Genomic DNA, 22,075 nt, shown 5'->3' with positions numbered 1-22,075 from the left:
CTGAGCATCACTCAACCGATGCTACATAACCATAACCCTTTGTTAAGCAATAACTATATACACGTATTGCAGAAAGTCCGCACTTGGGACGGGCGCCCAGCATCCACTACGGACTACGAGAAATAGAATTACCGGTGAGTAAATTCTTATTTTCTCTAACGTCCTAGTGGATGCTGGGGACTCCGTAAGGACCATGGGGATTATACCAAAGCTCCCAAACGGGCGGGAGAGTGCGGATGACTCTGCAGCACCGAATGGGCAAACACAAGGTCCTCCTCAGCCAGGGTATCAAACCTGTAGAATTTTGCAAAAGTGTTTGAACCCGACCAAGTAGCAGCTCGGCAAAGTTGTAATGCCGAGACCCCTCGGGCAGCCGCCGAAGAAGAGCCCACTTTCCTTGTGGAATGGGCTTTCACTGATTTCGGCTGCGGCAATCCCGCTGCAGAATGAGCCTGCTGAATCGTGTTACAGATCCAGCGAGCAATAGTTTGCTTTGAAGCAGGAGCACCCAGCTTGTTGGATGCATACAGGATAAACAGCGAGTCAGTCTTCCTGACTCCAGCCGTTCTGGTTACATAAATCTTCAAAGCCCGGACTACGTCCAGCAACTTGGAGTCCTCCAAGTCACGAGTAGCCGCAGGCACCACAATAGGTTGGTTCAAATGAAAAGATGACACCACCTTTGGCAGAAACTGCGGACGAGTCCGCAATTCTGCCCTGTCCATATGGAAAAACAGATAGGGGCTTTTACATGACAAAGCCGCCAATTCTGACACACGCCTAGCTGAAGCTAAAGCCAACAGCATGACCACTTTCCACGTGAGATACTTTAGTTCCACGGTCTTAAGTGGCTCAAACCAGTGGGATTTCAGGAAATCCAACACCACGTTAAGATCCCAAGGTGCCACTGGTGGCACAAAAGGGGGCTGAATATGCAGCACTCCCTTAACAAACGTCTGAACCTCAGGCAGTGAAGCCAGTTCTTTTTGGAAGAAAATGGATAGGGCCGAAATCTGGACCTTTTTATGGACCCTAATTTTAGGCCCATAGTCACACCTGATTGTAGGAAGTGCAGGAATCGACCCAGCTGGATCCTTCCTAGCCTTTATCCGCGTAGGAATAACTTCATCCGGAATGCCCTTTTCTGCTATGAGGATTTCTTGCAGTTCCGGGTACCAAGTCCTTCTTGGCCCGTCCGGAACAATGAGTATTGTTTTCACTCTTCTTTTCCTTACGATTCTCAGTACCTTGGGTATGAGAGGAAGAGGAGGAAACACATAGACCGACTGGAACACCCACGGTGTTACCATTGCGTCCACAGCTATCGCCTAAGGGTCCCTTGACCTGGCGCAATACCTTTTTAGCTTTTTGTTGAGGCGGGACGCCATCATGTCCACCTGTGGCAGTTCCCACCGACTTGCAATCTGCGTGAAGACTTCTTGATGAAGTCCCCACTCTCCCGGGTGGAGGTCGTGCCTGCTGAGGAAGTCTGCTTACCAGTTGTCCACTCCCGGAATGAACACTGCTGACAGTGCTTGCACGTGATTCTCCGCCCAACGAAGAATCCTGGTGGCTTCCGCCATCACCACTCTGCTTCTTGTGCCGCCCTGGCTGTTTACATGAGCCACTGCGGTGATGTTGTCTGACTGAATCAGCACCGGTTGGTTGCGAAGCAGAGGCTCCGCTTGACTCAGGGCGTTGTATATGGCCCTTAGTTCCAGGATATTTATGTGCAGACAAGCCTCCTGACTTGACCACAACCCTTGGAAGTTTCTTCCCTGAGTGACTGCCCCCCATCCTCGGAGGCTCGCATCCGTGGTCACCAGGACCCAGTCCTGTATGCCGAACCTGCAGCCCTCGAGAAGGTGAGCACTCTGCAGCCACCACAGAAGAAACACCCTGGCCCTGGGGGACAGGGTGATCAGCCGATGCATCTGAAGATGCGATCCGGACCACTTGTCCAACAGATCCCACTGAAAGATCCTCGCATGGAACCTGCCGAAGGGAATGGCTTCGTATGATGCCACCATCTTTCCCAGGACTCGCGTGCAGTGATGCACCGACACCTGTTTCGGTTTTAAGAGGTCTCTGACTAGAGTCACGAGCTCCTGAGCCTTCTCCGCCGGGAGAAACACCTTCCTCTGGTCTGTGTCCCGAATCATCCCCAGAAAGGGCAGACGCGTCGTAGGAATCAGCTGTGATTTTGGGATATTCAGAATACAGCCGTGCTGTTGCAACACTTCCTGAGAGTGTGCTACGCTGATCAGCAACTGCTCTCTGGACCTCGCCTTTATGAGGAGACCGTCCAAATATGGGATAATTGTAACTCCTTGCTTCCGAAGGAGCACCATCATCTCTGGAATTGGTAATGACAGTCCTGTACCACAAACCTGAGGTACTCTTGATGAGGCGGATAAATGGCGACATGCAAGTAAGCATCCTTGATGTCCAGAGACACCATGAAATCCCCCTCTTCCAGACTTGCAATGACCGCTCTGAGCGATTCCATTTTGAACTTGAATTTCCTCAGATAAATATTCAGGGATTTTAAATTCAAGATGGGCCTGACCGAACCGTCCGGTTTCGGTACCACAAACATAGTGGAATAGTAACCCCTTCCCTGTTGAAGGAGGGGAACCTTTACTACCACCTGCTGGAGGTATAGCTTGTGAATTGCCGCCAGCACTAGTGAGGGGGCGTCACCTCGAAATCCAGTTTGTATCCCTGAGACACAACTTGTATAGCCCAAGGATCCACCCGTGAGCGAACCCACTGGTGGCTGAAATGTCGGAGACGCGCCCCCACGGCTCCTGACTCCGCCTGTGGAGCCCCAGCGTCATGCGGTGGATTTAGTGGAAGCCGGGGAGGACTTTTGCTCCTGGGAACTAGCTGCGTGGTGCAGCCTCTTTCCTCTACCCCTGCCTCTGGCAAGAAAAGGATGCACCTCTGACTTTCTTGCTCTTTTGCGAACGAAAGGACTGCATTCGGTAATACGGTGCTTTCTTAGGTTGTGGCGGGACATAAGGCAAGAAATTTGACTTCCCAGCCGTAGCTGTGGAAACTAGGTCTGAGAGACCGTCCCCAAACAATTCCTCACCCTTATAAGGTAAAACCTCCATGTGTTTTTTAGAGTCGGTATCCCCTGTCCATTGCCGAGTCCATAAGACCCTTCTGGCAGAAATGGACATTGCGTTTACTCTAGAGCCCAGCAGGCAAATGTCCCTCTGGGCATCCCGCATATATAGGACCGCGTCCTTGATATGTGCCAGGGTCATTAGAACAGAGTTCCTGTCCAGGGTATCTATCTCCTCAGACAGAGTATCCGTCCATGCAGCTACCGCACTACACATCCAGGCCGAAGCAATTGCTGGTCTCAGCAGTGTGCCAGAATGTGTGTAAACAGACTTCAGGATAGCTTCCTGCTTTCTATCCGCAGGATCCTTTAGGGCGGCCGTATCCTGAGACGGCAGGGCCACCTTCTTAGATAAGCGTGTCAACGCCTTTTCTACCCTGGGGGAGGATTCCCAGCGTAACCTCTCCGTTGGCGGGAAAGGATACGCCATCAGCAATCTCTTGGAAATCACTACCTTCCTATCAGGGGAATCCCACGCTTTTTCACATAATTCATTCAATTCATGTGACGGGGGAAAAGCCACTTCTTGCTTTTTCTCCCCATACATATAAATCCTCTTGTCAGGGACAGGATTTTCCTCAGAAATGTGTAACACATCCTTCATTGCCACAATCATGTAGCGGATGGCTTTAGTCATTTTAGGCTGCAACTTTGCATCATCGTCCTCGACACTGGATTCAGATTCCGTGTCGACGTCTGTGTCAACTAACTGGGATATTGGGCGCTTTTGAGACCCTGACGGCCTCTGCGCTGTGGGAGCAGGCATGGGTAGAGACCCCGACTGTCCCAAGGCTACAGCTTTATCCAATCTGTTATGTAAGGAGCTTACATTATCATTTAACACCTTCCACATATCCATCCAATCAGGTGTCGGCCCCGTCGGGGGCGACACCACATCTATTTGCACTTGTTCTGCCTCCACGTATCCTTCCTCATCAAACATGTCGACACAGGCGTACCGACACACCGCACACATACAGGGAACGCTCTGACTGAGGACAGGACCCCACAAAGGCTTTTGGGGAGACAGAGAGAGAGTATGCCAGCACACACCCCAGCGCTATATAACCCAGGGATTACACTGTACCTTAGTGTTTACCCAGTAGCTGCTGTTTTTATATATATATATCTCTGCGCCTAAATTTATGTGCCCCCCCCTCTCTTTTTTACCCTCTATTGCACCTGTATACTGCAGGGGAGAGCTTGGGGAGCGTCCTTCCAGCGGAGCTGTGAAGAGAAAATGGCGCTGGTGTGCTGAGGAAGAAGGCCCCGCCCCCTCAGCGGCGGGCTTCTGTCCCGCTTCTCATGTGTAAAAATGGCGGGGGCTCGCACATATATACAGTGCCTGACTGTATATATGTATACTTTTGCCATCAGGTATCTTAATTGCTGCCCAGGGCGCCCCCCCCCTGCGCCCTACAGTAACCGGAGTGTGTGGGTGTGCTGCGGGAGCAATGGCGCACAGCTGCAGTGCTGTGTGCTACCTTAAGTGAAGACAGGAGTCTTCTGCCGCCGATTTCGATGTCTTCTTGCTTCTGTACTTCTGGCTCTGCGAGGGGGACGGCGGCGCGGCTCCGGGAACGGACGATCAAGGTTAGGTACCTGTGTTCGATCCCTCTGGAGCTAATGGTGTCCAGTAGCCTAAGAAGTGCAACTTAGCTGCAGTGAGTAGGTTTGCTTCTCTCCCCTCAGTCCCACGTAGCAGAGTCTGTTGCCAGCAGAAGCTCTCTGAAAATAAAAAACCTGACAAAATACTTTCTTTTCTAGCAAGCTCAGGAGAGCCCACTAGGAGCACCCAGCTCTGGCCGGGCACAGATTCTAACTGAGGTCTGGAGGAGGGGCATAGAGGGAGGAGCCAGTGCACACCAGATAGTACTGAATCTTTCTTTAGAGTGCCCAGTCTCCTGCGGAGCCCGTCTATTCCCCATGGTCCTTACGGAGTCCCCAGCATCCACTAGGACGTTAGAGAAATAACATAATAAAAGCTTCAGGCTGCTTTATTCACAGCAGCCCTGTGACCATGCGGCTTCCTGCCGCACCAAGCAAAAAACTGATTTGACTGAGTCAGTGGGTGGGACTATATGGTGAGGCCCCAATGCATCCTGGGAGGCTAGAAAGCTCGTGACAGTGTTGGTGCCATTCCCGCTGTCGCTCAACCATATCCTAATGTTATCCTATGGATAATCCTGTGGACCCAGCAAGAGAAATAATGCAATTGCTCACATGCTCCCAACCCTGGAATTCCGATGGACACTGTGTTGTAACACCTGCACCAGCGTGGACACTGCCAGAGTCAAAGGATAGAAACCTGCCTCTTAATGACCACATTTTAGTGAATAGAAAGAAACGAAGAGCCAATGACAGATGCATTATTGAAGATTTTTAATAGCATTTCTCTATAGGAGCTTGCACGGATTGGTTTCCACACAGTCTAATAACTTATTTAAAATTAATTTGGGCTGTGCCCTGGAAAAATAAGAATTTACTCACCGGTAATTCTATTTCTCTTAGTCCGTAGTGGATGCTGGGTACTCCGTAAGGACCATGGGGAATAGACAGGCTCCGCAGGAGACTGGGCACTCTTAAAAGAAAGATTGGGTACTATATCTGGTGTGCACTGGCTCCTCCCTCTATGCCCCTCATCCAGACCTCAGTTAGGGAAACTGTGCCCGGAAGAGCTGACATTACTAGGAAAGGATTTGGAATCCAGGGTAAGACTCATACCAGCCACACCAATCACACCGTACAACTTGTGATAACTATACCCAGTTAACAGTATGAACAATAGCTGAGCCTCATTCAACAGATGGCTCAGAACAATAACTTTATAGTTAAGCAATAACTATATACAAGTATTGCAGAAAGTCCGCACTTGGGACGGGCTCCCAGCATCCACTACGGATTACGAGAAATAGAATTACCGGTGAGTAAATTCTTAATTTACTCTGACGTCCTAGTGGATGCTGGGTACTCCGTAAGGACCATGGGGATTATACCAAAGCTCCCAAACGGGCGGGAGAGTGCGGATGACTCTGCAGCACCGAATGAGCAAACTCAAGGTCCTCCTCAGCCAGGGTATCAAACTTGTAGAATTTTGCAAACGTGTTTGATCCCGACCAAGTAGCAGCTCGGCAAAGTTGTACAGCCGAGACCCCTCGGGCAGCCGCCCAAGAAGAGCCCACCTTCCTCGTGGAATGGGCTTTTACTGATTTAGGATGCGGCAGTCCAGCCGCAGAATGTGCAAGTTGAATCGTGCTACAGATCCAGCGAGCAATAGTCTGCTTAGAAGCAGGAGCACCCAGCTTGTTGGGTGCATGCAGGATAAACAGCGAGTCAGTTTTTCTGACTCTAGCCGTCCTGGAAACATAGATTTTAAGGGCCCGGACTACGTCCAGCAACTTGGAATCCTCCAAGTCCCGAGTAGCCGCAGGCACCACAATAGGTTGGTTCAAATGAAACGCTGACACCACCTTAGGGAGAAATTGGGGACGAGTCCTCAATTCTGCCCTGTCCATATGGAAGATCAGATAAGGGCTTTTACATGACAAAGCCGCCAATTCTGACACACGCCTAGCCGAAGCCAAGGCCAAAAGCATGACCACTTTCCACGTGAGATACTTCAACTCCACGGTCTGAAGTGGCTCAAACCAATGTGATTTTAGGAAATCCAACACTACGTTGAGATCCCAAGGTGCCACTGGAGGCACAAAAGGGGGCTGAATATGCAGCACTCCCTTAACAAACGTCTGAACTTCAGGCAGTGAAGCCAGTTCTTTTTGAAATAAAATGGATAGGGCCGAAATCTGGACTTTTATGGATCCCAATTTTAGGCCCATAGTCACTCCTGACTGTAGGAAGTGCAGAAATCGACCCAGCTGAAATTCTTCTGTTGGGGCCTTCATAGCCTCACACCAAGCAACATATTTTCGCCATATGCGGTGATAATGTTTTGCTGTCACATCCTTCCTAGCTTTTATCAGCGTAGGAATGACTTCAACCGGAATGCCCTTTTCCATCAGGATCCGGCGTTCAACCACCATGCCGTCAAACGCAGCCGCGGTAAGTCTTGGAACAGACAGGGCCCCTGCTGTAGCAGGTCCAAGGGTCCTCTGAGATAATTTCTTGTAGTTCCGGGTACCAAGTTCTTCTTGGCCAATCCGGAACGATGATTATAGTTCTTACTCCTCTCTTTCTTTTTATCCTCAGTACCTTTGGTATGAGAGGAAGAGGAGGGAACACATAAACCGACTGGTACACCCACGGTGTCACTAGAGCGTCCACAGCTATCGCCTGAGGGTCCCTTGACCTGGCGCAATATCTTTTTAGCTTTTTGTTGAGGCGGGACGCCATCATGTCCACCTGTGGCCTTTCCCAACGATTTACAATCAGCTGGAAGACTTCTGGATGAAGTCCCCACTCTCCCGGGTGGAGGTCGTGCCTGCTGAGGAAGTCTGCTTCCCAGTTGTCCACTCCCAGAATGAACACTGCTGACAGTGCTATCACGTGATTCTCCGCCCATCGGAGAATCCCTTGTGGTTTCTGCCATTGCCATCCTGCTTCTTGTGCCGCCCTGTCGGTTTACATGGGCGACCGCCGTGATGTTGTCTGACTGAATCAGCACCGGCTGGTTTTGAAGCAGGGGTTTTGCTAGACTTAGGGCATTGTAAATGGCCCTTAGTTCCAGAATATTTATGTGTAGGGAAGTCTCCTGACTCGACCATTGTCCCTGGAAGTTTCTTCCCTGAGTGACTGCCCCCCAACCTCGGAGGCTTGCATCCGTGGTCACCAGGACCCAGTCCTGAATGCCGAATCTGCGGCCCTTGAGAAGATGAGCACTCTGCAGCCACCACAGCAGAGACACCCTGGCCCTCGGGGACAGGGTGATCAACCGATGCATCTGAAGATGCGATCCGGACCACTTGTCTAACAGATCCCACTGAAAGATCCTTGCATGGAACCTGCCGAAGGGAATTGCTTCGTAAGAAGCTATCATCTTTCCCAGGACTCGCGTGCAGTGATGCACCGACACCTGTTTTGGTTTCAGGAGGTCTCTGACCAGAGATGACAACTCCTTGGCCTTCTCCTCCGGGAGAAACACCTTCTTCTGTTCTGTGTCCCGAATCATACCCAAGAACAGCAGACGCGTCGTAGGGACCAGCTGCGACTTTGGGATATTCAGAATTCAGCCGTGCTGTTGTAGCACTTCCTGAGATAGTGCTACTCCGACCAACAACTGCTCCTTGGACCTCGCCTTTATAAGGAGATCGTCCAAGTACGGGATAATTATAACTCCCTTCTTTCGAAGGAGTATCATCATTTCGGCCATTACCTTGGTAAATACCCTCGGTGCCGTGGATAGACCAAACTGCAACGTCTGGAATTGGTAATGGCAGTCTTGTACCACAAAACGGAGGTACTCCTGGTGAGGTGGGTAAATGGGGACATGTAGGTAAGCATCCTTGATGTCCAGTGATACCATAAAATCCCCCTCTTCCAGGCTTGCAATAACCGCCCTGAGCAATTCCATTTTGAACTTGAACTTCCTTATATAAGTGTTCAAGGATTTCAAATTTAGAATGGGTCTCACCGAACCGTCTGGTTTCGGTACCACAAACATTGTGGAATAGTAACCCCGTCCCTGTTGAAGGAGGGGAACTTTGATTATCACCTGCTGGAGGTACAGCTTGTGAATTGCCGCCAGTACTACCTCCCTTTCCTTGGGAGTAGCTGGCAAGGCTGATTTGAGGTAACGGCGAGGGGGAGACGTCTCGAACTCCAGCTTGTATCCCTGAGATACCACTTGTAGAACCCAGAGATCCACCTGTGAGCGAACCCACTGGTCGCTGAAGTTCCGGAGACGAGCCCCCACCGCACCTGGCTCCACCTGTGGAGCCCCAGCGTCATGCGGTGGACTTAGTGGAAGCAGGGGAGGATTTTTGTTCCTGGGAACTGGTGCAGCTTTTTCCCTCTACCCCTGCCTCTGGGCAGAAAGGACGCGCCTCTGACCCGCTTGCCTTTCTGGGGCCGAAAAGGACTGTACTTGATAATACGGTGCTTTCTTAGGCTGTGAGGGAACCTGAGGTAAAAAAAGTCGACTTCCCAGCTGTTGCTGTGGACACGAGGTCCGAGAGACCGTCCCCAAACAATTCCTCACCCTTATAAGGCAAAACTTCCATGTGCCTTTTAGAATCAGCATCACCTGTCCACTGCCGAGTCCATAATACTCTCCTGGCAGAAATGGACATCGCATTAATTCTAGATGCCAGCCGGCAAATGTCCCTCTGTGCATCCCTCATATATAAGACTACGTCTTTAATATGCTCTATGGTTAGCAAAATAGTATCCCTGTCAAGGGAATCAATGTTATCTGACAGGGAATCAGACCATGCTGCTGCAGCAGCACTACACATCCATGCTGAAGCAATAGCAGGTCTCAGTATAGTACCCGAGTGTGTATACACAGACTTCAGGATAGCCTCCTGCTTTCTATCTGCAGGCTCCTTTAAGGCGGCCGTATCCTGAGACGGCAGTGCCACCTTTTTTGATAAGCGTGTGAGCGCCTTGTCCACCCTAGGGGATGTCTCCCAGCGTAACCTATCCGTTGGCGGGAAAGGGTACGCCATTAGTAACCGCTTAGAAATCACTAATTTCTTATCTGGGGAACACCACGCTTCCTCACACAATTCATTTAACTCATCAGATGGGGGAAAAGTCACTGGCTGCTTTTTCTCCCCAAACATAATACCCTTTTTTGTGGTAACCAGGTTAATGCCAGAAATGTTCAACACATTTTTCATTGCCGTAATCATGCATCGGATGGCCCTTGTGGATTGTACATTTGTCTCATCCTCGTCGACACTGGAGTCAGACTCCGTGTCGACATCTGTGTCTGCCATCTGAGGTAGCGGCCGTTTTTGAGCCCCTGATGGCCTCCGAGACGCTTGGGCAGGCGCGGGCTGAGATGCCGGCTGTCCCAAAGCTGTTTCGTTATCGAACCTTTTATGCAAGGAGTTGACACCCACTAGTGACCGGAGCGTGTGGTGTGCTGTGGGAGCAATGGCGCACAGCTGCAGTGCTGTGCGCTACCTTATTGAAGACCGGAGTCTTCAGCCGCCGATTTTCTCCTGGAATCTTCCGTCTTCTGGCTCTGCAAAGGGGACGGCGGCGCGGCTCCGGGAACGGACGATCGAGGTCGGCCCTGTGTTCGATCCCTCTGGAGCTAATGGTGTCCAGTAGCCTTAGAAGCACAAGCTAGCTGCAAGCAGGTAGGTTTGCTTCTCTCCCCTAAGTCCCACGAAGCAGTGAGTCTGTTGCCAGCAGATCTCACTGAAAATAAAAAACCTAACAAATACTTTTTCTAGTAAGCTCAGGAGAGCCCACTAGGTGCATCCAGCTCTGGCCGGGCACAGATTCTAACTGAGGTCTGGAGGAGGGCATAGAGGGAGGAGCCAGTGCACACCAGATATAGTACCTAATCTTTCTTTTAAGAGTGCCCAGTCTCCTGCGGTGCCCGTCTATTCCCCATGGTCCTTACGGAGTACCCAGCATCCACTAGGACGTCAGAGAAATTTTTTTATTTTTTTTCAAAAGTGTTTTTATTGAAAATTGTACAAGTAATGTCAATAATTGAGCAATACAATGTATTATTGCATACATTTTCTTCCTCCAGGTATAACAACATATTTGTGCACAAGATAGCGGCCCTCCCCCTCTACCAGTGATCCAGTGTGTAACCGTTATGGAGGAGCTGTGTGAGGCTGCTGCGGCTGCTTATACAGAGGAAGGCGCCAAAATGCAGCCGAGACCGCTCTGACGTAGCTCCGGCCCCCCACTATGGCGACGGAGATACTGTGTAATCTTTATACTGGCCATGTCTCCTAAGTGTTTGTAGCCTCACATAAATGCTTGGTACAATGTATTTAGCCAGTCTCACGCAGGAGTCACAAGCAGGTACCCCCCAGGAGGGACCCGTACGCCTCACCCGCGCTTCTTCCCCACAGTGAACCGGGTGACCCACCTAGCAGGGTCCCCGGGGTGTACTCACCACCGATGATCACCTTCAGGAGTGTGCGGCTGCGACAGCCAAGGTGCCATGCCCCGCTGAACAAACAGCCCCCTCAGCGGGGAAGCACCTCAAGAGGCCGGTGGCCGCCGCCCCCCCCCCCCCCCCCCCTAACGCCCACGGTACAGGTATGCTGTTGCCCAAACAGCATACCGAAATAAATTAAAGTTTAAAAGAAATTGAAGGAAAAAAAAAACACTCTGGAGCGTGCATCCTCTCCTGAGGGCACTTTTTCTAACCTGACCTGTAGGAGGAGGCATAGAGGGGAGGAGCCAGCACACCCAGTTGAAGAAATTTAAAGTGCACTGGCTCCTTTGGACCAGTGTATACCCCATCGTACTAATTCTGTCCCCAATATCCCTTATGGATGCTAGAGAAAGATGATTTTGGTACTTACAAATAAATCCATTTCTCTACATCTACTCTGGGACACTGGACGCCCGCCTTGGTGTTCAAACAGTTTTCATTATTAGGTTAATGGTTCTTGGTTGCGGTTTGTTCCTCTCCATAGGGCCTTAGTTTACAGGTTCCCTCTTCTCTCCGTCACGGATTATGGGGCGTGAAGGGGGAGGAGCCAGCTGTGCATAAATTTGTTATTTAGATTGTGCTACCTACGGTCTGCATACTTCACACCCCAGCTGTCTAAAGAGTTCCAGTGTCCCCGAGTGGATTCAGAGAAATGGATTTATCGGTAAGTACCAAAATCCTCTTTTTGCATCCAACTGAAATTTTTGGAGTGTTTGGCAAGAATCCGAGGATTGCCCATTCTGGGGTCAATGATAGAAAGTTCACCAGGTGGTCTACTGTAAACAGTCTTATCGTCAACCAGAAACGCTGAATCATGGGGCACTGCGATAAACAATGGCATAAGGTTGCTACAGGGCAATTACATTTGTGACATGTGGATGTGCCAGTCATACCAATTAGATTACAACGGTGTGGAGATAAGTATCCTCTATAAAATATTTAAAAAAATAAGATTTTACTTACCGATAAATCTATTTCTCATAGTCCGTAGTGGATGCTGGGGACTCCGTCAGGACCATGGGAATAGCGGCTCCGCAGGAGACAGGGCACAAAAGCAAGCTTTTAGGATCACATGGTGTGTACTGGCTCCTCCCCCCATGACCCTCCTCCAAGCCTCAGTTAGGTACTGTGCCCGGACGAGCGTACACAATAAGGAAGGATCTTGAATCCCGGGTAAGACTCATACCAGCCACACCAATCACACCGTACAACTTGTGATTTGAACCCAGTTAACAGTATGATAACAATGAAGTAGCCTCTAAAAAAGATGGCTCACAACAATAATAACCCGATTTTTTTGTAACAATAACTATGTACAAGTAATGCAGACAATCCGCACTTGGGATGGGCGCCCAGCATCCACTACGGACTATGAGAAATAGATTTATCAGTAAGTAAAATCTTATTTTCTCTAACGTCCTAGTGGATGCTGGGGACTCCGTCAGGACCATGGGGATTATACCAAAGCTCCCAAACGGGCGGGAGAGTGCGGATGACTCTGCAGCACCGAATGAGAGAACTCCAGGTCCTCCTCAGCCAGGGTATCAAATTTGTAGAATTTAGCAAACGTGTTTGCCCCTGACCAAGTTGCAGCTCGGCAAAGTTGTAAAGCCGAGACCCCTCGGGCAGCCGCCCAAGATGAGCCCACCTTCCTTGTGGAATGGGCATTTACAGATTTTGGCTGTGGCACGCCTGCCACAGAATGTGCAAGCTGAATTGTACTACAAATCCAACGAGCAATAGTCTGCTTAGAAGCAGGAGCACCCAGCTTTTTGGGTGCCTACAATATAAACAGCAAGTCAGACTTTCTGACTCCAGCCGTCCTGGAATTATATATATATATATATATATATATATATATATATATATATATATATATATATATATATATATATATATATATATATATATATATATATATATATATATATATATATATATATATATATATTTATATTTTCAGGGCCCTGACAACGTCTAGCAACTTGGAGTCCTCCAAGTCCCTAGTAGCCGCAGGCACCACAATAGGTTGTTTCAGGTGAAACGCTGACACCACCTTAGGAAGAAACTGGGGACGAGTCCGCAGTTCTGCCCTGTCCCGAATGGAAAATCAAATATGGGCTTTTGTAAGACAAAGCCGCCAATTTTGACAATCGCCTGGCCGAGGCCAGGGCCAACAGCATGGTCACTTTCCATGTGAGATATTTCAAATCCACAGATTTGAGTGGTTCAAACCAATATGATTTGAGGAATCCCAACACTACGTTGAGATCCCACGGTGCCACTGGAGGCACACAAGGGCTGTATATGCAATACTCCCTTGACAAACGTCTGGACTTCAGGAACTGAAGCCAATTCTTTCTGGAAGAAAATCTATAGGGCCGAAACTTGAACCTTAATGGACCCCAATTTGAGGCTCATAGACACTCCTGTTTGCAGGAAGTGCAGAAATCGACCTAGTTGAAATTTTTTCGTGGGGCCTTCCTGGCCTCACCCACGCAACATATTTTTACCACATGTGGTGATAACGTTGTGCGGTCACCTCCTTCCTGGCTTTGACCAGGGTAGGTATGACCTCTTCCGGAATGCCTTTTCCCTTAGGATCCGGCGTTCAAACCGCCATGCCGTCAAACGCAGTCGCGGTAAGTCTTGGAACAGACAAGGTCCCTGCTGGAGCAGGTCCTTTCTTAAAGGCCGATGCCACGGTTCCTCTTGGAACAGACATGGTACTTGCTGAAAGCAAATCCCTTCTTAGCTCCCGAGGCCATTAGTCCTCTGTGAGCATCTCTTGAAGTTCCGGTTACCAAGTCCCTCTTGGCCAATCCGGAGCCACGAGTATAGTTCTTTCTCCTCTATGTCTTATAATTCTCAATACCTTGGTTATGAGAAGCAGAGGAGGGAACACATACACCGACTGTTACACCCACGGTGTTACCAGGACGTCCACAGCTATCGCCTGAAGGTCTCGTGACCTGGCGCAATACCTGTCCCATTTTTTGTTCGGGCGGGACGCCATCATGTCCACCTTTGGTCTTTCCCAACGGTTCACAATCATGCGGAAAACTTCCCGATGAAGTTCCCACTCTCCCGGGTGGAGGTCGTGCCTGCTGAGGAAGTCTGCTTCCCAGTCGTCCACTCCCGGAATGAACACTGCTGACAGTGCTATCACATGATTTTCCGCCTAGCGAAAAATCCTTGCAGTTTTGCCACTGCCCTCCTGCTTCTTGTGCCACCCTTTCTGTTTACGTGGGCGACTGCCGTGATGTTATCCCACTGGATCAATACCGGCTGACCTTGAAGCAGAGGTCTTGCTAAGCTTAGAGCATTATAAATTTGCTCTTAGCTCCAGTATATTTATGTGGAGAGAATTCTCCAGACTTGATCACACTCCTTGTGTGACTGCTCCCCAGCCTCTCAGGCTGGCCTCCGTGGTCACGAGCATCCAATCCTGAATGCCGAATCTGCGGCCCTCTAGAAGATGAGCACTCTGTAATCACCACAGGAGAGACACCCTTGTCCTTGGATATAGGGTTATCCGCTGATGCATCTGAAGATGCGATCCGGACCATTTGTCCAGCAGATCCCACTGAAGAGTTCTTGCGTGAAATCTGCCGAATGGAAGCGCTTCGTAATAAGCCACCATTTTTACCAGGACTCTTGTGCAATGATGCACTGACACTTTTCCTGGTTTTAGGAGGATCCCGATTAGCTCGGATAACTCCCTGGCTTTCTCCTCTGGGAGAAACACCTTTTCCTGGACTGTGTCCAGAATCATCCCTAGGACCAGCAGACGTGTCGTCGGAACAACTGCGGTTTTGGAATATTTAGAATCCACCCGTGCTGTCGTAGAACTACTTGAGATAGTGCTACTCCGACCTCCAACTGTTCTCTGGACCTTGTTCTTATCAGGAGGTCGTCCATTTTCTTTGAAGACGAATCCTCCTTTCGGTCATTACCTTGGTAAGGACCCGGGGTGCCTTGGACAATCCAACGGCATCGTCTTGAAACTGATAGTGACAGTTCTGTACCACGAACCTGAGGTACCCTTGGTGAGAAAAGGCAAATTTTGGGACATGGGAGGTAAGCATCCCTGATGTCCCGGGACACCATATAGTCCCCTTGTTCTTTGCTATCACTGCTCTGAGTGACTCCATCTGGATTTGAACCCTTGTAAGTGTTCAAATTTTTCAGATTTAGAATAGGTCTCACCTAGCCTTCAGTACCACCATATAGTGTGGAGTAATACCCCTTTCCTTGTTGTCGGAGGGGTAATTTTATTATCACCTGCTGGGAATACAGCTTGTGAATTGTTTTCAATACTGCCTCCCTGTCGGAGGGAGACATTGGTACAGCAGACTACAGGAACCTGCGAGGGGGGAAACCTCTCGACATTCCAATCTGTACCCCTTGGATACTACTTGTAGGATCCAGGGGTCCTGTACGGTCCCAGCGTCATGCTGAGAACTTGGTAGAAGCGGTGGAGGGCTTCTGTTCCTGGGAATGGGCTGCCTGCTGCAGTCTTCTTCCCTTTCCTCTATCCCTGGGCAGATATGACTCTTATAGGGACGAAAGGACTGAGGCTGAAAAGACGGTGTCTTTTTCTGCAGAGATGTGACTTAGGGTAAAAAACGGTGGATTTTCCAGCAGTTGCCCTGGCCACCAGGTCCCATGGACCGACCCCAAATAACTCCTCCCCTTTATACGGCAATACATCTTTGTGCCGTTTGGAATCTGCATCACCTGACCACTGTCGTGTCCATAAACATCTTCTTGCAGATATGGACATCGCATTTACTCTTGATGCCAGAGTGCAAATATCCCTCTGCGCATCTCGCATATATAGAAATGCATCCTTTAAATGCTCTATAGTCAATAAAATACTGTCCCTGTCAAAGGTATCAATATTTTTAGTCAGGGAATCCGACCAAGCCACCTCAGCTCTGCACATCCAGGCTGAGGCGATCGCTGGTCGCAGTATAACACCAGCATGTGTGTGTATACTTTTTAGGATATTTTTCAGCCTCCTATCAGCTGGCTCCTTAAGTACGGCCCTATCCGTAGATGGTACCGCCACTTGTTCTGATAAGCGTGTGAGCGCCTTATCCACCCTGAGGGGTGTTTCCCACCGCGCCTTAACTTCTGGCGGGAAAGGGTATACCGCCAATAATTTTCTATCGGGGGAAACCCACGCATCATCACACACTTCATTTAATTTATCTGATTCAGGAAAAACTACAGGTAGTTTTTTTTCACCTCACATATAGTACCCTTTTTTGTGGTACTTGGAGTATCAGAAATATGTAACACCTCCTTCATTGCCCTTAACGTGTGGCCCTAAAAGAAAATACGTTTGTTTCTTCACCGTCGACACTGAAATCAGTGTCCGTGTCTGGGTCTGTGTCGACCGACTGAGGTAAATGGGCATTTTACAGCCCCTGACGGTGTTTGAGACGCCTGGACAGATACTAATTTGTTCGCCGGCCCTCTCATGTCGTCAACCGGCTTGCAGCGTGTTGACATTGTCACGTAATTTCCATAAATAAGCCATCCATTCCGGTGTCGACTCCCTAGAGAGTGACATCACCATTATAGGCAATTTGCTCCGCCTCCTCACCAATATTTTCCTCATACATGTCGACACACACGTACCGACATACAGCACACACATAGGGAATGCTCTGATAGAGGACAGGACCCACTAGCCCTTTGGGGAGACAGAGGGAGAGTTTGCCAGCACACACCAAAACGCTATAATTATCCAGGGACAACCTTTATATAAGTGTTCCTCCCTTATAGCATTTTAATATATATACATATCGCCAAATCAGTGCCCCCCCTCTGTTTTAACCCTGTTTCTGTAGTGCAGTGCAGGGGAGAGCATGGGAGCCTTCCCACCAGCCTTTCTGTGAGGGAAAATGGCGCTGTGTGCTGAGAATAGGCCCCGCCCCCTTTTCGGCGGGCTTCTTCTCCGGAGTTTTAGATATCTGGCAGGGGTTAAATACATCCATATAGCCTCAAGGGCTATATGTGATGTATTTTTCGCCATACAGGTATTATACATTGCTGCCCAGGGCGCCCCCCCCCAGCGCCCTGCACCCTCCGTGACCGCTGTGTGAAGTGTGCTGACAACAATGGCGCACAGCTGCAGTGCTGTGCGCTACCTGATGAAGACTGAGAGTCTTCTGCCGCCTGGTTCCGGACCTCTTCATCTTCAGCGTCTGCAAGGGGGGTCGGCGGCGCGGCTCCGGGACGAACCCCAGGGCGAGCCCTGTGTTCCGACTCCCTCTGGAGCTATGTCCAGTAGCCTAAGAATCCAATCCATCCTGCACGCAGGTGAGTTGAAAATCTCTCCCCTAAGTCCCTCGATGCAGTGAGCCTGTTGCCAGCAGGACTCACTGAAAATAAAGAACCTAAAAACTTTTTCTAAGTAACTCTTTAAGAGAGCCACCTAGATTGCACCCTTCTCGGCCGGGCACAAAAACCTAACTGAGGCTTGGAGGAGGGTCATGGGGGGAGGAGCCAGTACACACCATGTGATCCTAAAAGCTTGCTTTTGTGCCCTGTCTCCTGCGGAGCCGCTATTCCCATGGTCCTGACGGAGTCCCCAGCATCCACTAGGACGTTAGAGAAAAAACATTTCCTTGTAGGATGTGGCTGAAATGGATTTAATAGAGTATAATAGAGTTCTCAAAATATCATTTTCCTTTAAGTTGGGGAAGTGTGATTGCCATTTAGTAATACCCGTTTGGAATTGACCAGTATGATAAGGCAATCTTAATACTTGTAATAAAATTTAATTTTAAGGTGACATTTTACTTAAGAAATAGTTTCTTTTTTGGATATGTCTCTACTAGGTCTAATACAAAGTCCCAGTATTACATTAAGCAGGAACAAATTTAGGTTTCATTTAAATCTCTAGTTGCTTTGCAGACATTGGCTTTTTCCAAGCACAAGTCAAGGCTTTATGAATAAAATTAGCATGAGAGATACTTACTGTTGATTTGGGCATTAGCCTTGGCATCTGCAATGGCTTCCTGGCATAGCTCAATCCCCACAACCTTCTTCACTTTCTTTCATAGGTGAAATGAAAAAGAAAATCTTATGTCATTTTATCAGATACAAAAAAGCAAAAGACTTCCAGACTCCCAGCAATGCAACACCCACGCCCCTCTCACCTTGGCCAAGGAGATGCCAATGGTTCCTGTCCCACAGCAAACATCCAGTACAGTGCTTTTCTCATCCAACTGTGCCCAATCCGCAATTGTTGAATACAAAACCTCTGCTGCAAGTGTGTTAACCTGTGTGATATGATTTATTTAGCAAGTCCCTGAATGTGCAATTAAAGTGTAAACTGCAATTATTTCAAGACCAGTGTTTATTTGTTTTTTTAAGCACCAAACTGGAGTGTTGTATAAGTAATACTGTAATGACATAGAATCTGACGGCTATTGCTTGAGAGTATTCTCCTTACCTGAAAGAAAGCATGAGGTGAGATACGGAAGGTGAGGCCCAGCAGCTCCTCATAGATGTAATGGTCCCCGGTCACGTGCTCCACAACTAAGTCCTCCAGGTTTGGAGATTTTCTGCAGGACACATATTTCATTTAACAATGAACCTTAATGTACGATTAATAAAAATAAATAAAAAGTGCCTATAATATTACATTATATCACTGCATAGTATTCTCACACTGAATGTGAGCTGGTACTTTGTGCTTCGTTTATAAATGACAACTACTGGTGTAGATAGATATATATATATATATCTATGAGCCAAATCGGTCCACATCACACTAAGCTATCCCTATAGAGTTATTACATTTCACAAAACCAACTCATACATCTGGCAACATCCTGAGGAGCAAATTCTCAAACATACTTTACTTTACTTTAGAATTTGCAAAATGTTTAACTATGTTAGCTATAAACTAAGACGCTATTTAATCTTATTAAAATATAACCAACCTTTGACCTTCCTCAACAAAATAAAGGGATGTGACACCACTGTCTTTTCCAGGTCCATTTGTGAAAAATGTTGCAATAGAAGATTTCAACTCTGCCAGGGAGTCCTTGCTCAGTTTCTGCAGCGAAAATCATCAGTGTATAAACTAGGTACAACTGTAACAGTATACATGAAATAGGTATTCACAGAACAGATAATATACCTGTGGGTGAAAATAAACAATGGCCATGACATGACCCTTTCGGCTGCTGCGTACAGTGAGCTGTTTCCAGTGGCCTTCATAAGACTCCGGGCTGTAAACCGCATATGTCGTAGTCCTGTGTATAAACACCAAGCACGTTATTTAAATGAAACCTGTCTTCCTTCTTACTAGTTGCTTATAATGTGCAGAAACTAGAATTTTCTAAGGGACTACTTTCAGCCAGATTTTGCAGAGCATCTGAAAGCAATTTTAAGTCATTCATATGGAAATAATCACTACTTTGCATCTAACAGGATAATGACGCTACCTGATATATTTTTGAAACGCCTTCACAACTTTCTTGGTAGCACAGGGAATGTGAATAGTATCAAAAGGCTCCACAACAGCACAAGTTCCTCCCTTATACTTTCCAAGACGGAATCCCACTGTCTTGTCTTCTTCATTGGCCCCAACACCAATTAGAAATTCACATTTGTTTCGGTACTCTGTCTGATAGAAAACGTTAAACAATATTTCCCCCCTTTAAAAAAAACAATACTAATTATAGAGAATATGGACTCAAACAAATAAATAACAAAAAAGCAGACATGCTTCATTACAATTACCATTCATCTCCAATATTCAAATGGTCGCTTGCAGTAGCGCTCAACCTTCTAAATGTTATAACACCTACTGACACCGGCCACAGAGCACTTTACTGTTACAACATTCTATTTAATAAAACATTCATATATCTGCATAAAAAAAATATATATATTTCATACCACCACTATGTGACATATGCAGCCCAGTAGTGAGATAATTGCATGCATCCCAAGATGCTGGTAGGAAATCCTTAAATGAATCCCTAGAAACACCTTCATGATGCTGTCAAATTCTATGTTTATGTTTCTATGTTTATGTTGTGTATTGTTCAATGGCAGAAGTGCACCTGAATTTCCCAAAGTGCCCTATAGCCATTATCCCAAAGCCCGCCATGGAAGTCAGTGCAGGTTTAACTATTAATACTGGTTTCCCACTAGTAGCTTTTCACTACCCCTCAAACACCAGGAACAAGCTGCCATAAAATATACTGTTGCCACAGAAGATGCAGATTGCCTAATGGCGTTAGAGAGACATGCGGAAGTAAGGGCAGACATTACTATGGGATGCTACCTCATGGGATTTTCCCATAATGCTAGCTCGTTAGGATATGAAGTGTAAAGGATAAAATAATCTGGAATATACAATTACCTTAACTAGGCATGCTATAGGAAAACAAAGCAACAACAAAAGGTGCCACGCTGTAAGACATTCAATACCTGTGCTGGGGATGGCTTCACACTTTCCAAGAGACAGCAAACTTTATTATATTTCTGCTTCTGGACAAATAACCATGGTAATAGGGCCTTGTTGGTGTTTCCTATCTCCCTGGAGAAAAAGAGAATGAAACATCTATCATTGTAACCCAAGCAAAGCTCTAACATGTCCCTTTCATTGTGGAGGGATCCCATTCATTTCACCCCAAACATTTGTTGTGAAATAGCTCTGTAAACGTTCCCTGAGCTGATTGTCAACAACATCCATATTCCTTTTTTACCTGATGTGCGTGTCATGGATGATAAACACAGAATAGAAATCGGACTCACCTACAGAATATCATGGTATTTTATCAATTTACTACAGAGGCATGTCTTAATACTAACCATAGCGCCCACCAGCCATGAGAGGTTCACTTTGCTTTATAAGCAGACACAGTAAAAAGAGGATTTTGGTACTTACCGATAAATCCATTTCTCTGAATCCTCTAGGGGACACTGGAGTCCTATACAGTAGGGGTGTGAAGCTTGCAACCGGAGGTGTGGCACAATCTAAAATTAGCATTGTCTGCACAGCCGGCTCCTCCCCCTTCACATCCCTCCTCCCTCAGTTTGGAAAATTTGATCGAGAGAATAGGACATGATACTAGACCACCTGGCGAGGAACCGACCGTACATCAGATCAAACAGCACCCAAGAAACTGTTACCGAAAACAAACCAACGCTGTTTGCACGAACTGTTTGAACAAGTACTTTGAACACAGCAGGTTTACAGCACTGAGGCAGGCGTCCAGTGTCCCCTAGAGGATTCAGAGAAATGGATTTATCGGTAAGTACCAAAATCCTCTGTTCTCTTTCATCCACTAGGGGACACTGGAGTCCTATACAGTAGGGGACGTCCCAAAGTTATCCCCCAGAGAGGGAGTGCTGTCGGTGGCCTGCAAAACTAAACGTCCGAACTTAGAGTCTCCGGACACAAAGTTATCAAACATATAATATGTTGCGAACTTGTGGGCAGAAGACCACGCCGCCACTCTGCAAAGCTGAGTAATGAAAACACCACGGGTAGCCGTTTCATGAGGCACCCACTGATCGGGTGGTATGAGCACCCGCCTGAACTGGAACCTGTGTTACAGGAAATATAAGCTTGCCGAATGGCAAGTCTAAACCGTCTAGACAAAGACTGTTGAGATGTTGGTCAACCCTTCCTTGGCCCATCATAAAGAACAAAACAAATGGTCCGACCTTCTGAAAGGACGATGTAACCTGCACGTATACCCCTAAAAGCTCGGACAACATCCAAGGACACGTCCCCATCTGCGAAACCGTAGGAAGATGGGACCCCGATTGGCTGGTTTACGTGAACCCCCGAAACAACCTTAGGAAGGAAA

General features: G+C 47.9%; 1 protein-coding gene across 5 annotated transcripts in view; it reads right to left on the bottom strand.

The window, feature by feature from the left end:
• The window catches only part of TRMT2A (tRNA methyltransferase 2 homolog A), a 110,252-nt gene that overhangs the window by 50,607 nt on the left and 37,570 nt on the right, over nt 1–22,075 (bottom strand). For all 5 annotated transcript variants that reach the window (XM_063964717.1, XM_063964716.1, XM_063964718.1 and 2 more), the window contains 7 exons: nt 20,688–20,796; nt 19,694–19,875; nt 19,387–19,501; nt 19,187–19,302; nt 18,694–18,805; nt 18,398–18,520; nt 18,217–18,292 (listed from right to left, as the gene is read on the bottom strand). In XM_063964717.1, the coding sequence (XP_063820787.1) occupies nt 18,217–18,292; nt 18,398–18,520; nt 18,694–18,805; nt 19,187–19,302; nt 19,387–19,501; nt 19,694–19,875; nt 20,688–20,796 (833 nt within the window). The remainder of the gene's footprint in view (nt 1–18,216; nt 18,293–18,397; nt 18,521–18,693; nt 18,806–19,186; nt 19,303–19,386; nt 19,502–19,693; nt 19,876–20,687; nt 20,797–22,075) is intronic.

This window comes from Pseudophryne corroboree, chromosome 1, assembly GCF_028390025.1.
Source record: "Pseudophryne corroboree isolate aPseCor3 chromosome 1, aPseCor3.hap2, whole genome shotgun sequence".
Taxonomy (NCBI): domain Eukaryota; kingdom Metazoa; phylum Chordata; class Amphibia; order Anura; family Myobatrachidae; genus Pseudophryne; species Pseudophryne corroboree.
The sequence above is the reverse complement of the archived record's forward strand: the minus strand, read 5'-3'. Positions and strand labels throughout refer to the sequence as shown.